The 17389-nt window shown below is 39.0% G+C and overlaps 2 protein-coding genes across 2 annotated transcripts in view; one reads left to right on the top strand and one right to left on the bottom strand.

Annotated features, from left to right (window-relative positions):
* Positions 1–17389, bottom strand: part of CMSS1 (cms1 ribosomal small subunit homolog) — a 150398-nt gene that overhangs the window by 118016 nt on the left and 14993 nt on the right. The window lies entirely within an intron of this gene.
* The window catches only part of FILIP1L (filamin A interacting protein 1 like), a 127170-nt gene that overhangs the window by 98606 nt on the left and 11175 nt on the right, over positions 1–17389 (top strand). Inside the window, exon 6 of the mRNA XM_053456933.1 lies at positions 13815–16560. Within this exon, the coding sequence (XP_053312908.1) occupies positions 13815–16560 (2746 nt within the window). The remainder of the gene's footprint in view (positions 1–13814; positions 16561–17389) is intronic.

Genomic DNA, 17389 nt, shown 5'->3' on the forward strand with positions numbered 1-17389 from the left:
ATGAATAAACGCTTCCCCTTAATGAATCTCTTTTCCGTGCTTTAGCTTTCTTGCGTGCAAGTTAACAGACACCGTTGAATTATGTCCTTGTCTCTAATTATAAATGTTGAAGTTCCTTCTCTTTACCAAAATGACTGTACGCGTCTATTTTATTTTTAAACTACAACAACCCAGTAAACCTATTATTAGTTGTCAGGGAAACCGAGCTTTGTTTAATGGTGTAGGAGGCAGTATGGCTATGTTCGCCTTGTGTTTCCTGCACTTGTGGCTATATTTTTATACTATTATTTGCAAGAATGACGAACATCCAGGAGCAGACTATAATCTCATAAAGCCTCCGTCCAATAAAATGTAAAAAAAATCCCAGTTTAACAACTAAACTGCATTTTTCTCTGATCTCCTCTGAATCCTGACCTGCCATTGTAGAAGACTTATTCACAGCAGACTTGGGAATTAAAATCCTTCTAAATTGTGTTTCATTATTAATTCAATGTTTTAATTCTTCATCACTTTGTTGCCAACGAACTGTGTTCATAAAACATTTGAAATGAATCACATGGCAGGCTTCCCTATAGCTTGTCTAAATTAAAGAGGCAGATTACTGTCCCAGACAACCCTACTAAAAAGATTACATATTAAAGTATTCTGCAAGCACTTTAATATGCATTCTTCTGAAAAAAGAGAAACTTTAAAAAGAGGACTTAAGAAGGACATACCTGAGCTAGAAGCTGCAGCTCTGTTGCTGCAGCTGACCTGCTTCTCCGTGGTCTAATGATTCTTGCCAGCATCAGGAAAGTGCTCCCATTGAAATTAATGAACACAGACCGGACCCTCTAAGCCGACCCCCCACTTGCAGCATTCGTCAAGCCAGCGCTGTAGCTGTCTGGAGGTAAATGTATAATCTACATGAATATGCGTTTGGGTGAACATATCTCCTGCACAGCCTATGGCTAAGGGATGGGGAAAGGGGCAAATGCATATGATGAGAATCACCCCGTACATTTGCAAGGGAACACCAAGAAAAGAGACCATGCCGGTATTATATGCATTAAAGTGCATGCGATAGCCAACGTGTTCTTCGCATAGTCCTCAAGTGACAACCAGCAAGGTCCTTGTCACTTCCCGGTAGCACAGGAGATGGCCCTGCCTATCTGAATAGGCTGCTCTTCTGTGGGTTTCAATCTTTCCTGCCCTATTCGGATAGGCAGAGCCATCTCCTGTGCTACCGGGAGTGACAGGGGAAAGAAAATGAATGAAAGAAAAAGTGATGGCGGTCATTTGAAACAAAAAGAGACAATATTACCTTAAATAATCAAATTACCATATACAATGTAACAGAGTTTTCTACCATATAAAATTCAAGATCAAGTAAAACGCAGTCATGCTGTTAGTGTGGATTGCTCTAAGTTGAATAGGCTGTAAGAATAATTAAGGACTACCTGGCAAAACGATAAAAAGTAAACAGATCCAAAACAATGAGCTTCAAGAAATGACCCAGGAGCTTTAGGTTAGCCAAAGCTTTAACAAATCTTTTGGGGGTTTTTTTTGCGGAAACAATATGTAAATAAGGGTCTATCACACATATGATGTCACTCACTGCTTTGTGATTCTCAACAGAAAGAGGGACAACCTGGTGCCTTATATTTTTATGAAATCAATGCTGGAGCCACTATGTGGAGGGTAGCTTTTCATCTATGCATTGTTGTAATATTGTCGGGATTAAGCACAGAGAGCACAACAGACCACCACCCCTGTTATCCACTCTTTGGATGACCCGTATTCTTTAAAATGATATTTTGCAGATACAATGAGCATCAGACTGGGTGGTATGCGTTCGAATGTAGGGTGGGGCATTGCCAAGTCTGTCTAGGTGATTTCATGTTTAAATAACTGAGTCAAGGTTCTTTACACACAACAATTAACATTTATATGCATATTTATAGCTTCCAAACACATTTTACAAATCTCAGATACACTCATACAAATCAAGCAATGAGTTCCAGAACAGAATGACATCCGGTTAAACGAAGGACAGATGGAGTTTGGTTTAAGGGCTCTAGGACCTACTTGCTGCAGATCCTGAAGAAAAACCAATAGTTGCCTATTTGGAGTGCAGCCTATATTATTGGGCAGGAGATTACATCCTTTTTTGGCTGTTCCAATAACAGTGTTCGAAGTTATTATTCAAACTGGCCAATTCACTAAGGCCCAACCTGGCTCATTAATAACCCCAGGTCAGTTATTCATTACGGGCAGGTGTTTTGAATCTTATTGGACGTGTTGATTACAAGATGAAAAGATGTCATTCATTCTTTGGTCTTTACAATAACATTGTTTTAAGTTGCCTATTCACAAACGGGTCTATTAACTAAAGGCCACATTACTAATAACCACAGGATGAGTGTTCATTGTTATAGGTTATTCACAAATAGGTTTGTGGGTGCCCAGAGACTTCTTAAAAGACTTGGTACTGAAAAAGCAATAGGCTCTTGTTAGTACCTCGGGAAGAAAATCAATTTCAAGGAATGGAAGATGTCAAAATTCAATATTGGAATATTGCTTTGATATGGTCTTTATGCAATACATATTAAAGCTATTAAAAATTAGTTGGCTACTAATTGAAATATCATACCCTCTTAACATTTTAAGTGGCAGTGTAGGGTACCGATGTTGAAGGGTGTCAGATGTGGAGACGGGTGCTCCATAATCACACGATCTGCTGCTTGGCCGCACATTATTTGAGGATAAAAATGTAGCATTTGGCCTTACATATCCAGACGTCGGTCACACCTACTCCATCAGGCAGCCACTGGCCTTAAAGTGCCAGGGCCACCTTGTGATCACCAGTCTGGTCCTGCATGTTAATGAGTTTCTTCTTGTCTTTGCCTTGACCTCAATCCCAGAGCCTGTTTTACAGGCTTTCACATCAATAGCATGTTGGCTACTGGCTTGGGATGTCTTCACCAGCTTAGCCAACCAGGAAAAATATTTCAAGCCATGGGTACACGTGCGCCCAATTTTTACTTCTAAATCATAGAGACATGAGTTGGGAATTTTATCTTGTCGATAATAATAGGTATGCTGGAGAGAGACACTGTATTCCCCCCTGGGCTCTTGTGCTTCAAACCTCTGAATAATGTGAGTACTCATAATATCATATCTCCATAACATACAAAGCAGGCACACCAACCCTACCCCACATGTAGAAGTGAAGACGAACGCCATGAAATGACATATCGCAGCACAAAGCTTCACAACATAGTGAGGTGGCCAAGTGACAGCTGTGATTGAGTTTTGTGCTGCGACTGGACAGAGGTCAATCGATTTAACAGCACTGTGCACCGGCCAGGGGAGGAGATCACAGGATCTCCCTAACCGGTCCATGACCCTCACTTCCTCAGAGCAGGTACATATACAAGGTATGTGATAACAACATATTATATGACACTAAGTTAAATCTCCAGAGCTGCATTATGCAAAGCCACTATTTGTACAGTTTTAGGATGCGTGAGCAGTTCTTGCTTTAGTATTAAGCTAAAGCAAAATATAAGTAGACTGGGAAGCCAGGGGTGTAGCATACCTTTCTGTAACCGAGTAAGGCGAGAGCAGTGTTTTATTTCCACAATGTTTTTAAAATATTTACGCCAATGTTCTAAACCGTATATAAAAAGGTATTTAGTACAGTAAGAAATCTCCTGGCAACAAATGAGATTCATTACACAATTTACTTTACAAGCACATTTCCTGCTGTTTAAACATTACCGTGAAATTTAGAGCTAAAAGAACTCCAAGATACACATATACCCAGTAAACATTCTGAGCGCCCAGGAAAGACGGACATCATGGGAGGAAGAAGGGACAGAAGGATTTGGGTCAGGAATAGGGAACTGACCTTACTACACTTGGGAGGTATCATATAGGGCTCCCAAATTCTTCCATTGTGAGAACAATGTTTCCATCTCATAATAAAATCTGCTACTCAATTTCCCTCTAGTGTAACATCTGGAAGGCTAGAGAGCTCCATAACGGTTACAATATCAGAGCATACTTTGCAGCAGCATTAAGTCACCAGAAGTGGGAATTTCCCAGGGTAGGCCATGAGGAGCTTCCCGTCTTCGTGAGCTTCAGTCAGAGGTTAGAGCTAGTCACCCTTAGGGGGGGCAGCCCCTGTTAGACTTGAGTGGACCATAAGTAGATGAGGCCTGGGCAGGGGACAGCATGACCAAACATGACTTCTCTGCCCGGCTGAAGTTGATTCTGAGTCCAGGGGAAGCAGATCTTCACAGTGAGATGCCAGGTACAAAGCCAGCAAGCTCCAAGATCTGCATATTACCAGAAGATCCAATCCAAGATTCATATGACCACAACCATGTACAATGCACTGACATACCACACTCCCATACATAATGGGGGATCTCCTTACTATATATCACACACCCAAAGTCTGAGTCATGTAATGCTTTATCTTTCAATATAAAACAAAAACTAAAAGCTTCAAATTGTTTATTTTCTATCTTCTATTTTGGAGCTTCCAAGATTCCACAGTAGTCTCAAAGTGAGACTACGCCTGAAGCTCTCAGGAATTCTTACTGATCCTCTATGGAACCATTAAAAGCACATATTGTGCTAACACCAGTAGGAGGTTCGCTGTCAATTTAGTTCATTTAAAAATAAAATATTGAAGTACTGTTAGGAAGCTGCTTAATTCCAGACAGACATGCAAGATAAGAGAAGCTTGTTCCACTTTAGTATCTGGTATGAAGTCTGCAAAGTCCAAGGGAATTATTTAGTTCATGGCTATCCAACTGCAGCAACCCCAAACATCCAAAAGGAGCCTTGATGGCTGCAGACATACCTGGAATTCTATGTATACTCGCCTGATCGCAAATCCGCTTACTTATCAGGTACCAAGCTCTCGTAGCAGAGCTTCACACGGATGCTACCGTCGAGTGGTAGGTGATGGCGCCACTGCTGGATTATCTATTAAAGGACCACATGCCTGGTGTACGTAATAGATAAGCCAGAACTGCATGCGGTGCAGGTTAAGTAAAGAGATTATACTTTCCATTTGTTTCTATTTACCATGGTACGTGCATGAAATTGGCAGAGCTGTATTGTTCCACAGGTAGAACATAAGGTCACAAGCTAAGATGTAATGTAGACAGTACAATGCATGACTCTACCCTGCATAGTTCCATGGGCACAAGTTTCTGCACGATGGCAACTCTTTATCCTCTTAAGAGTTCCTATCAAGTTCAGCTGAACCCTGCAACATTTTGAGGTTCAGCACACCAGCAAAGCAGTCTGTGTCTACTCAATATGTAGGGTAGTTCCAAGGGAAGGAGTTTAGTACATTCGACCATGGCTCACACCTTTCTCTCTGCTAATTTTGGAGGGTTTTGGTTCCTCCAAGAAGTTCTACATTTACTGCTGCGGAAAGGCTATAATTAAAACATTAGAAAATAGGGTTTTATGTAAAAAAAGAAATAAAGAGTTAATCCCTATGGCAAAGGCTTTTTGTTCTTATATAAAACAACAAGGATATTCCATAGAATTTTGCAATCCTGGTAGAACCATGAGTTTGGGCCACAGATCCATCAAGAGGTCTGACCTTTGGCGTGGTCCTTCATTTCTGAACCAATAACCCTCTCAGGACTTCTAACCTCCCACACCAAGCTTGAACAGCTCACTTAACCACACAAATGTTAACTATTAACTCCCTGCTTCCAGCTGGGAATAAAAACGTTGAAAATAAAATCCTAGCATGTGATTGAGGGAAAAAACCCACAAACTTCGACAAATAATATACTGCCAATTTATGGTTATTTTCTAACAACATATTTTATTCTTGCTTTAACATGATATGGACAATAAAATACATATTACATATTGAAATAGGCAAAGAACACTTTCCTAAGAAGTAAGGATTCCACTATAGCAGACAGAAAGTACACAGCTCTCATCACCCTCAGCCAAAACAGCCAAAGACCCATGGAGTGTTGTATATTTACTAACACGCTAGTGTTATTCTGTTGCAATGTCTCCTGGCAAATAAATATTTTCACATAAGAGAAAACTGTTGTGTTAAACAAAAGAGGAATGGAGTTTTTTTTCCTGGCATTTCCATAACTACTTAAAGGATTGTTGTGTAGTGACATCATGGGGAAATAAAATCCTATTCCTCAGGGAGCCCCCATCCCCACTCCCCCATACAGAAAAAAAAGAGCTTTTTAACTCTGCATTCCTGCAAGAAGCAGCCGGCTCTCTATTTAAATAACCTTTTTAATTACAGAAGAAAGCACTTGGGATACAAAGCGTCTCCATCTCTTGTTATTTTTGCGTAGACCATGATTATTACACTTTTCAGAATTTACGCAGACTTTCTGACAGACTGAGAAGAACAGGAGGACCTTGCTCCACAAGCTTGCAATCTAGAGGATATCCATCGGCCAGTTAATAACAAGACATGAGGTTTCTGTAACCTAAGCCTTCCGTGCATTCTTGCCCAGCCTTGAGCTGTATAGACAAATGTAATATTTCGCACAGTCTTGAACTTCGGCTGGAGCCAGAACGCATTAATAAGCTTTCAAAGTTCTGGCTAATGTTAACGTGCACTAGTGAGACACAAGCGTGTCTGTACAACAGAGCTCCATATAAGGCAGTGCGATGACGTAATGCTCTATAGGCTTGGGACAAGCGAGCAGGCTATCTTTCATTGTTTGCTCTTTCTGTTGGAATGTTCACATCTCTTACGCCTGGGAGAACTCCGTCTCTCCACCAACTCCATCCCCTCTATGGGGCAGCAGCCTCTGCCCTGGATCTCTACCCCTGATCGAGCCAAGGTAAGTGAGAAGGGACGCTCTCATAGAGGGTGCTTTTAATCAACTTATTTGCTCATTCCAGAATATTGAGCTACTCGTTAAAACATAAGGAAATGTAGGTTGCTAATTCGTATTTCACACATGGAAAAAATACTGCATGTTACACAGATTTTCCAACATGCCTGTAGCTGGACTTCTGGGTAGACTCCAATAGGCTACGGTGCTTATGGAAATATGAAATTTTATATATCAGAAAATTCTGCTGCTGTTCGGGTTTTAAGTTCAACTGCTATGTCATTATCAGAATGAAAATCTGCATCTTTTTGTAATTTTACATCCTGAGGGACATTCTGTTTTTTAAAGCATGTGATTTTTAGCATTGGCAGAGAGAGCCGTGCCTTGCTATCCTGGATCTCAAAGAGTTAACCATGACATTTGATGGGAAGATGGGGGGGTATTGAATAGGTTTTTTTTCACAAATAAGAATTTAAAAAGTTTTCAATACATTATCTTAACAGAATAATTTAGAAATTGTTAAATACCAAAAAATTGGGCAGCATTTATAAGAATGAAACTGTTGTTTAGACTGAGATGTGAACAACATAAAGCGATCTTTTGTGCAGAGTCGGATATGAATTACAAGGGGGGGTATTAAAAACTTTAAATGTCTGGATGCAACTGCATAAGAAAAAGTAAATATCAATACTCTTAGTCGCTATTGTATTAATTCAGACTGCAGAAAACAATAGAGAGACACAAATTAACCTCCACACAGAAAGACACTGAACTTTGTTAAGTTAGGGAAGAAAATAAAACAGCATTTCCTAATTAACATTTGGATCTTCATCGGGATAAGGAGTTAATAATAATAATAATAATAATAATAATAATAATAGCGGTTAATCAAACTTGTAGCTTTGCGGGGAAGCACAAAAGGAGAAAAAGAGGTTAAATCATTTCTAGCATTTTTAAACCGCTGGTTCGTGGGGGTTTTGTTCAACGAGATGTCTTCCTTTATCCTTTAGACAGTATTTTAAACTTAGACTGAACAGAATAGCTTCTCTAATGTGTAATTACAGAGGCTTACATTAAGCACGGCTTTAACACAGTAACTAAAGTTAAGACGTTAGCACAAAGCATGCGTGGAGCATTTTATTACATAGGAGAATTCAGCCGGAATGCTAAGATTTTAACACACAGCGTGTGTTATCCAGGTGGAACATTCTGATTTTTTTTTTTTGTCCTCCATCAACGTTCCTTGTAAAAGCAGCACAAGAGGATATCAATTTACTTGAAGGAGCCCGATAGTGAAGTTAAAATAATAACCCAGCGCAGGATCAAAAGGTTACCCTGTCAGAAAGTGGAAAAATCATGGAAGAATAAGAATGAAGACTTTTAGCGGTGTGTTCCCAAACCGAGAAGTGTTTCAGTTCCCTGATATCACATGAATCATGAAGGGACGACCCCTGTGATCTTCTCCATAAAGAAGCCGGAATTGGGTTGAGATGCACATCAGGGTGTTGAAACAGTAAACTGCAGAGTTAGTGTATATACACCTGTTAATAAAACCACTGAATAATGTACTTACGCAATATGTTCTTGGGTGGTGTGCAGGAGTTTATGAAATTGTTTTGTTTGGTTTTGTTTAATTGTATTCCCCCGCTAGGACATTTAAACACGTGGTCATATTATTAGACATTATGAAACGCAAAGCTAAAGGACAACGGGTCTCCAGAAACCACAGGAGACCGAGGAGCTACATAGCCCCACATTTTACTCTTGTCATATATTTGTGCTTTTTATGTCTGCAAAGAATATACTGGATCCTACATTTTATACAGATTATTCCAGTCCTGTCCAACTATATATCAGGGAACCCCCCAATGGGATAGAAAAAAGTTCATCATCCAATAGAAGAACTTGGGAACAAGTGATTTTAGATCCTAAAGACCAGGGTGGGTGTATGGCCGACCCAAATAAAGGTAGCAGTGATATCTTAAGAAACCGCAGCTCCCTGGTCCCCAAATCTTAGCAAGCTATGAATATAGTCAATTAGATAATACAGATTGCCTTAAATACATTGTGGTATACACAGAATAACTCAACAATATGTGTAAAAAAAACAGTACAGAGTACAGAATTGGCTATTTAAGAGTCTGCTCCTCTTATACTGAAGACATTAAAACTAGGGCTTCACCCGTCTGTTCACATCTTTGTAAATCTGCCCCTTCAAGAACGGAACAGGCCAGCAGCTGGGGGTGAGAAGGCGGCACGGAGAGAGAGACTACACAAACCAAAGCTCGTTCTGCATGAAGTTCAGGAAATTGGGACATTAGTAGGTGAGAACATCACCCACTCAGTTTCCACTCTAGACTCACCAAGAAATCACTGAAAAAAAGGGAGAAGATAGTTTCCACTAAACACAGCTACAGGGATTATTTAAGTCATTTTTTTCTATGAAAAGGAAAATGTCTATTTGATGTGTCAATACCCTAGGAACCATCTGCACAGAAATCAGACTGCAGCCGGCTGTGTATCATAACATCCCTCATTCATACCAGCTGCACTTCAGATGGTCTGGCAAGGACTTGTTAAGGGAAACGCTTTCTAATTTGTACTTCCAGGATTCCCATGTACAGCTTTAAGCCGGGTTGAAGTTATCAGCGGGAGGGACCACTACGAAAATAATACACAGTCACTGATGTTACGGACATGTTAAAAAAAATACACACAAGAAAGTCACACCGTACTGTGACGCTGTATTATAAATATCTGGGATTAAACACCGCTCGCTGCCGTCCAGCTTTTTAACAGGGAGGGGTGTTTTTCATTCATCAGTCGAGGCTGGGTGGACCCGGTCTCCCAAAAAACTATGATGTAATAGAATAGAAACAATGTTTTGTTTCCTTAAAAAAATATATTAAGTGTCACATCTGGTTTGCCATATATATATGATATATTTGTTATATCCATACAGTAATGCAACACTGTATCATGGTTATAGAACTGTACTTTTTAATGAAGATGATGTAGTCACCTCATAATGCTTATATCACAAGGAAGGCTCAAATTGCCTTAACTCATTATAAACCTACAGATTTGTTTCTTCATAATGTTATTGCATATCAGATAGCGAAGCAAAGCTTCTTTACTATTATATCCAAAAAAGTTACTCTTCATTTATTGCTTTCAATCAAGTATAAAAGGCTTGTGGTCGTGTCACGTAGGCCAACATTATAGCCATAAGGCCAAGAGCTCTGAAAGCTTAGCTATACATATTGCGTTTAACTGCTGCGGTGCTAGAAATGTGAGCAACGTGTCAAAAAGCTAAGCTTTGCTTATCGGTTTAGCACTGAAAAGGCTGAACAGAACATCAAGAGTTCTGACTTCTAAGCAGCCTAACCACAGCTCAGGTCATATAGTGACTCATAGATAAAGGCACGTTGATAATGATAACACCTCGATTGTGCACAATTGTTCAGCATGTAGTCATAATAGCCTGGTATAAAGAGATTTCATTTTTAGAGTAGGCTTGGCAGATAAGAGTTAAATCCTGCAAACCTAAGTTGCAGAAAAAGAGATATGTACAACAACAGTGATGGCAAATCCTACAATAACACTACCATTCGCGCTAATCTCTCTTAAAATGCATCACTACACTATTGTACAAATTGTGATGGCCATACAGGTGCCAATTTTTATAATATTCTAAGCATAAAATGTTATAAAGGTAGAATTTCCTTGAGTGGTAAACCAGAGAACAGCCGTATAATGATTTATGAAGCCAGTCTTTGATAAACGCTCTATACGTTTGCTCATGCAGTGCCCACTCGCTAGGTAGCTAAATGTATCCGTGCGTGGAAGACAGATTTAGTGTCTGATGAGTAAAAGTATTGTTAAGAGCTTAGTGTTGAATGAGCTCTCAGTCCTAAAGAGGGATCTTCCAGAGCCTGCAGATGAAGTAACTGGGAAGGACACACATGCTCTGCGGAATAGTGTAAGAGAAACGCTGATGAAACACAGGTGGTGCTCTGACTAATGTACAGTTGTGTGCCACATGTGGATTTCTCTGAAATGACATCATTCATACAGAATTTGGATGACACCATTATGCTTGATAAGACAAAAAAAACCATGTCTGATCTAACCGACGGAGCTGTCCTCCAACACACTGGCAGGGAACAATTATCCGCGTAATTTGCTGTATCGTAAGGAAGGCCCGTGGTGAAAAAATAAATAAATATATATATTCTGTTACCTCTAGTTTTAGAACATTAGGCACTTTTACTTTTTGTTATTTTGGGATTTTGTTATTTTAACAAAGGTCTTAATCTTATTTTAGGTAAAGCAGTATTTTGTGGAGTCTTTTAGCAATATTGTTGCATTTCCAAATCAGACTGTCATCTTTGCTTTAAACCATTTTTATTTTTTTTTTAATAAGCTTCATTGTTTTTGCTGATCCCAGTTTGGGTAGGGGGTAATATAGGTCGCTTAGGGGCTCCGTTAGAGCTTACTGGTGCTTCAGTGGATCATTTGAAACCAGAACATACTTTTGCCAGCGACCTCTGTAATTATTTTGTGGCAACCATGCCCAGGGTGTTTTTGTAATCACTCCACTTGCTTATTTTTCTGCAAACTTGGCATTCTGCTTTTTCCTGTTCCATAATACGACTGTAAGCAAGTAGCTACCAAATTGTAATGTGCACAGAGCACATATTCCGATACACGGCTACTTAAATCATGAAACAAAAGAAATACGGTTTCCCCTGATTGTATAGGTTGTTTACATGCTCTGCGAAATTCCGAACCATAATGCGAAGCCTGACCTAAGTTCAGAAGATCTGAAGGCTCATTAGTAGGAGGGCTAGTGATATATTGCATGGCTTGTGACAGGAGAGGTTAAAGGTACAGATCCCCACTGCATTTTTATACATATGGCCTGTGTTCTCCCTTTCCACATGACTAAATACTTCACTGTAAATATTGTTTCCATTGGAGACGACAGACTTGCGTGATATTTCAGAAGAGTTATAGATTACTTCTCAGATGACTGAATCCTCGGAACTGACATGGCATCTTTAGCTTACTTAACAGGAAATAGCACATGACTCTAAAACCAAACTTTTTTTTATTATTATTATTATTACATTAGTTCAGATAAGTGGGAATTAAAATAAAATGCTATATTTTTAATGGTTAAATATTTGGTTTTATCCATTGTGTCTGATCTTACAGTTCTCAAGATCAAAAGTCATTTTTATACTCACTGTCTGTACTATTCTGGCAAACAATATTTTGGATCTACTTGCCCAATATAAACATTTTCTTTTTTTAACTTGGCTCCAGATGCCAGTTTATGAATTAGAGCGCTTTATGGCACACCAGAGGAAAAGGTTGGCCAACTCTCTTTCTTCTTGTATCTCTAATCATCAATTAAAAAGCAGCAGACCCAGCTCGGCCACATATTTCATCAGACGGCAGTGTAGCTTCATGTCTCCATAAGGGAGAGGTAGGAACATGTTTCCAAATTAATCCATACAAGGAGGAATTGGAAGTCACTAAAACCTATCATTATTACTCACTATAAACAAACACTTACGCAAGTACGAAACATGGACTTTTTTTTTTCAAGGTGTGTTATTCTGCAACACAAAACGTTTCCCTCTCAAAACTCTGTTCTTCAAAACCAGAATAAAGTGGCAAATCATGTTAATGGAACTTCTTGTTTTTATTTTAGAGAACTTTTGCTGCCCGATTATTAAGGTGGTTGCAGCCATTACCACAATCCCTGCATAAATGCTCTGGTTATCTGCCTAGGTGACTGAAAAAGCCACCTGCTGACTGCCGAGGCATCGTCAAGAGGCTGGAGAAGGCCTGGGTTTACATCACATACTTTTCCAGAAAAGGGGTTCAAAGCATAGTGGGGTCCCTATTTTCAATAGACGTCCTCGAGTATAACTTATAATCGTATTTGACGTATGTAAAGCCTAGAGATGGAAATGCCCAATGAGCAAGTTTTTCAAACTGATAGTATGTAATCTTCACGCAGACAGATATCAATTACGGCCTTTGTCTTATTAATCTCAACTACTAGAATGAAGGTAGCAAAATGTTACACAATCTTGTGCCTCCATGAAAGATTCCATTTAGGACTCCATTAAGGTGGTTTAAACACTACTTACATGCTATTAACCTAATATGTTATAATGTTATAAGAGGAGGGGAAGAAATTTACTTTGGGGAATTGTCCACTCCTCACATATTCGCTATTAGATTCAGAAATCTGATTTTATCTCCATTTAAAGACATGTTGTATGTATTTTCTATAAGTTAGGTAAATTAAGCAACCAGGAACAATATATACAATCACTAGTGGAATTTGTGGTTAATATATATACATGTTTGTTTTTAAAATGTAAATTTATAGTTACACCTCCAGCATTGTGTGCATAGTATCCATCAGCAGGAATCACCCCCCCCCCCCAAAAAAAAACATTTACATTTTGGAGCTTGTTTTGGAACAGTAGTACACAAGTCCAATCCTTGAAGGCCAAAACCATGCTATGATTTGTGAATGTCCCAGCTTTACCGCAGGCATCCCAACATAAAATCCATAAAACTACTTTGAGGGCATTCCCAGCCTGTTTGCTGCCCTCAAGGACTAGGGCTATGCATCCCCTATTTTAGAAGCAGAGGGATTCTTTTATTTATTTATTTTTACACAAAAACCATATGTATAAAGGGAGTTTTCCTTTGGCATAATATAACATAAGATTTGCATAACCTTCAGCACTGCCCCTCAAGTGTTGGCTGGGTTAAGGGTGATGGTAGCTGCAGTCCAGCTGTAGTTGAGGAAGGGATGTTGCAGCTTGTCCAACCCTAACTTAATATAATGTAAGAATAAGCCGCATATCCTGACAGCTGTGTATGAAAAGCCTCTTCAGCTAACTCAATTTAATTTTTTTTAATTTGTATTTTTTTTTTTCCCCCAAGGTTGAAAAATTTTATTGAACAAGAAAGTGCTTATCAAGCAAGAAAGGAGAAGGAAAACCACAAAAAAATTACCAAACTTCGCGATGAGCTCACAAAGTTAAAATCGTTTGCGTTGATTGTGGTTGATGAGCAGCAGAGGCTAACAGAGCAGCTACATCTGCAAAGTGCCAAGATCCAAGAGCTGACATCAACCTCCCAACAAGCACAAGAAAAACTTGGCATTGCAGAAGTCAAGGCAGAAGAAGAGGAACAAAAAGTAAACAGACTAGAGCTAGAACTTCAAGCTCAAACTACTAAGTTTTTCCAAGATCAGGAAGTCATAATGGCAAAATTAACCAGCGAAGAAACACAGAATCGCCAACTCAGGTTAAAGTTAGCAGCTCTCAGCAGGCAAATTGACGAGCTTGAGGAAACAAACAAGACTCTGCGGAAGGCAGAGGAGGAACTTCATGATCTAAGAGAGAAGATCAACAAGGGAGAATGCGGAAACTCAAATCTAATGGCGGAAGTGGAAGATCTGAGAAAGCGTTTGCTGGAAATGGAAGGAAAAGATGAAGAGCTTATAAAGATGGAAGAGCAATGCGTAGACCTCAACAAGAAACTAGAAAAGGAGGCATCACAAAGCAAAAATTTGAAAATGGAAGTAGATAAACTGAATAAAAGAATCACAGAGCTCGAGAAATTGGAAGAGGCCTTTAACAAAAGCAAACAAGAATGTTATTCTATCAAGAGCACCCTAGAAAAAGAACGTACTTCCACTAAACAGTTGTTGAATGAGCTAGAAAGCTTAAAAGTTAGAATCAGGGAACTGGAGGTGATTGAAGTCAAACTTGAGAAAACAGAAGGCATATTAAAAGAAGATCTAACCAAACTGAAAACACTAACAGTGATGCTCGTGGAGGAAAGGAAAACATTGACTGACAAAATCAGGCAAACAGAGGACAAATTAAAATCAGCCAATACTCAACTTCAACAGGAGCAAAATAAAGTTACTTCAATTACAGAAAAGTTGATTGACGAAAGCAAGAAGTCGTTAAAATCAAAGGCGGAACTGCAGGAAAAAATGAAAAACTTCACCAAAGAAAACGATGAACTGAAAAGCAAACTCAGAGCCGAAGAAGAAAAGGGAAATGATCTAATGTCCAAAGTGAGTATGCTGAAAAAGAAACTGCAGTCACTAGAATTAATAGAAAAAGAATTCCTAAAGAATAAAATGAAACAAGAAAGTAAACAGTCAGAATCACTATACCAAGAAAACAATAAAGTCCGAGAGCTTACACAGGAAGTTGAGAGGTTAAAGCACACCCTTAAACAAATGAAGGCGGTGGAGGACGACCTCATGAAGACGGAAGATGAGTTTGAGGCTCTTGAGAGGCGGTATTATAACGAACAACAGAAAGCCAAATTATTCTCTGAAGAACTAGAAGTAGTAAAAATGGAACTGTCAAATTATAAACTAGCTGAAAAATCAGTAAGTTTCCAGGAGAAAATGTTACTAACCAAGCTTAAGGAAGAAGAAGCAAAGTCAGGTCACCTTTCAAGAGAGGTGACAGCTTTGAAGGAAAAGATACATGACTACATGAAAACAGAGGATACCATTTGTCGTTTAAAGGGAGATCATACTATTCTCCAAAGAAAGCTTAATCAGCAAGAAAACAGAAACAAGGAACTGACAAAAGAGATGGAGAACCTTTCCAGGGAACTAGAAAGGTATCGCCGCTTCAGTAAGAGCCTGAGGCCAAGTCTCAATGGAAGGCGTATTTCAGACTTTCAAGTCTTCTCTAAAGAAGTGCAGACAGATCCAGCTGATAATGAGCCACCTGATTATAAAAGTCTTATTCCTCTGGAACGAGCAGTTATAAATGGACAATTGTATCAAGAGAGTGATAATGAGGATGAGGACAATAACGATGAAGATTCAAGCATGGCTTTTCAATGTAATTCATCCAATGGAAATACCTTGAACAACAGAAAACCAAGATCTCCATGGATAAAATCTAATCAACCACCATCTCAAAATGGAAAAGTACAATTAAAGCAGAATGGAAATTACATACATCCAGGAGACATGGTCCTCACTCATACTCCTGGCCAACCATTACATATAAAGGTTACCCCGGATCATGGACAAAATACCGCCACACTTGAAATAGCAAGTCCTACTACAGAGAACCCACACTCCTTCACAAGCACTGCTGTAATACCCAATTGTGGTAGCGCTCCAAAACAAAGGATAACAATCATTCAAAATGGTTCCCTAACACCAGTAAAACCTAGAATCGTAGATGGCTATGTGACACCAGACCAAGTGATGTCACCTCTCACAATGACTTCTTTTGTACGACCTAGAACCCCTGATTCATGTGGTTCTATTACGCCAGATAGGACAATGTCTCCTATCCAGGTCCTGGCATTAACAAGTTCTTCAAGTTCTCCAGATCGTGTTGTGTCACCAGAGCCGATAGAAATCAATGGAACTCATGCTGTCTTTCGCGTATCCCCTGACAAACAGGCTGGTTGGCAATTTCAAAGGTCTAACAGTTCTAGCTCAACTTCCAGTGTAATAACTACTGAGGACAATAAAATACATATTCACTTAGGAACACCAACTAGTCCTGTTACGCCTGTGCAAGAAAAGAGACATTCGCTGACTAACGGATCTTCAAGTAAACCCACAAACAAAATTACCAGCAGTATCACAATAACACCAACCGCTTCCCCAATATCACGGCAATCACAAATTACAGTAAGTAATATTGGTAATTGACCCATATTTCCTCACCCTACTTACACCCTCCGGTAGATACCACATTCTGCACCAACGCACCGTGTGTTTGTTTTATCATTTCTTTGTAGAGACATTTGTGCATGGGCTGTGTGAAACTTGGAACCAAATTTTTTTTTACCTTGTTCCTGGATGATTTCAGTATATTTTTGTTTTTTCCCCCATTTACATTACCTGTATGGAGTTCATATTTAGTCTGCACTTGTCCTAAATTCATTTAATGTAATATTTTTCCACAAATTAAATGTCGAGAATGAAAATCTTGTGATAAATACGAAGTTCTTTATTCATGGTCAGTTTAACAAACAATGAATAACCTTCTTACTTCTGTTTGTAAAGCTGCTGTTATTGCAGGCGGTGTCCATAATTATGAATATTAATAATGCTCAAAATACATTACAATGTCTAAGTGTTCTTCAGGGATTGTTTTATTTAGACGTTTGAATTACACATGATTTCTTTTTTTACCCCATTAATGCAAATAGAGCATATATATTTATATATATATATATATGAAAATCTGATGGAACATGCTAATTTTTAGCAGCTTTCCCCCCCAAAAAAACGAATTCTTTAGCACAAGAACTGCCATTATTTCAATCAACCAGGACAAGTAAAACAGGAAAAATATAGAAAATCGGAAATAATTAATTGTTCAGTGCACCATAGTTATTCTTCTCACACATACCTTGATATTTTTCAATGCGGGACAATACTAAAAACATTAGACTAAAATTACACAGCAAGCAACCTGACCTAAACCTTCTTAACCCAAAAGAACCTTGTGCCT

Source organism: Spea bombifrons, chromosome 2 (assembly GCF_027358695.1).
Source record: "Spea bombifrons isolate aSpeBom1 chromosome 2, aSpeBom1.2.pri, whole genome shotgun sequence".
NCBI lineage: Eukaryota > Metazoa > Chordata > Amphibia > Anura > Pelobatidae > Spea > Spea bombifrons.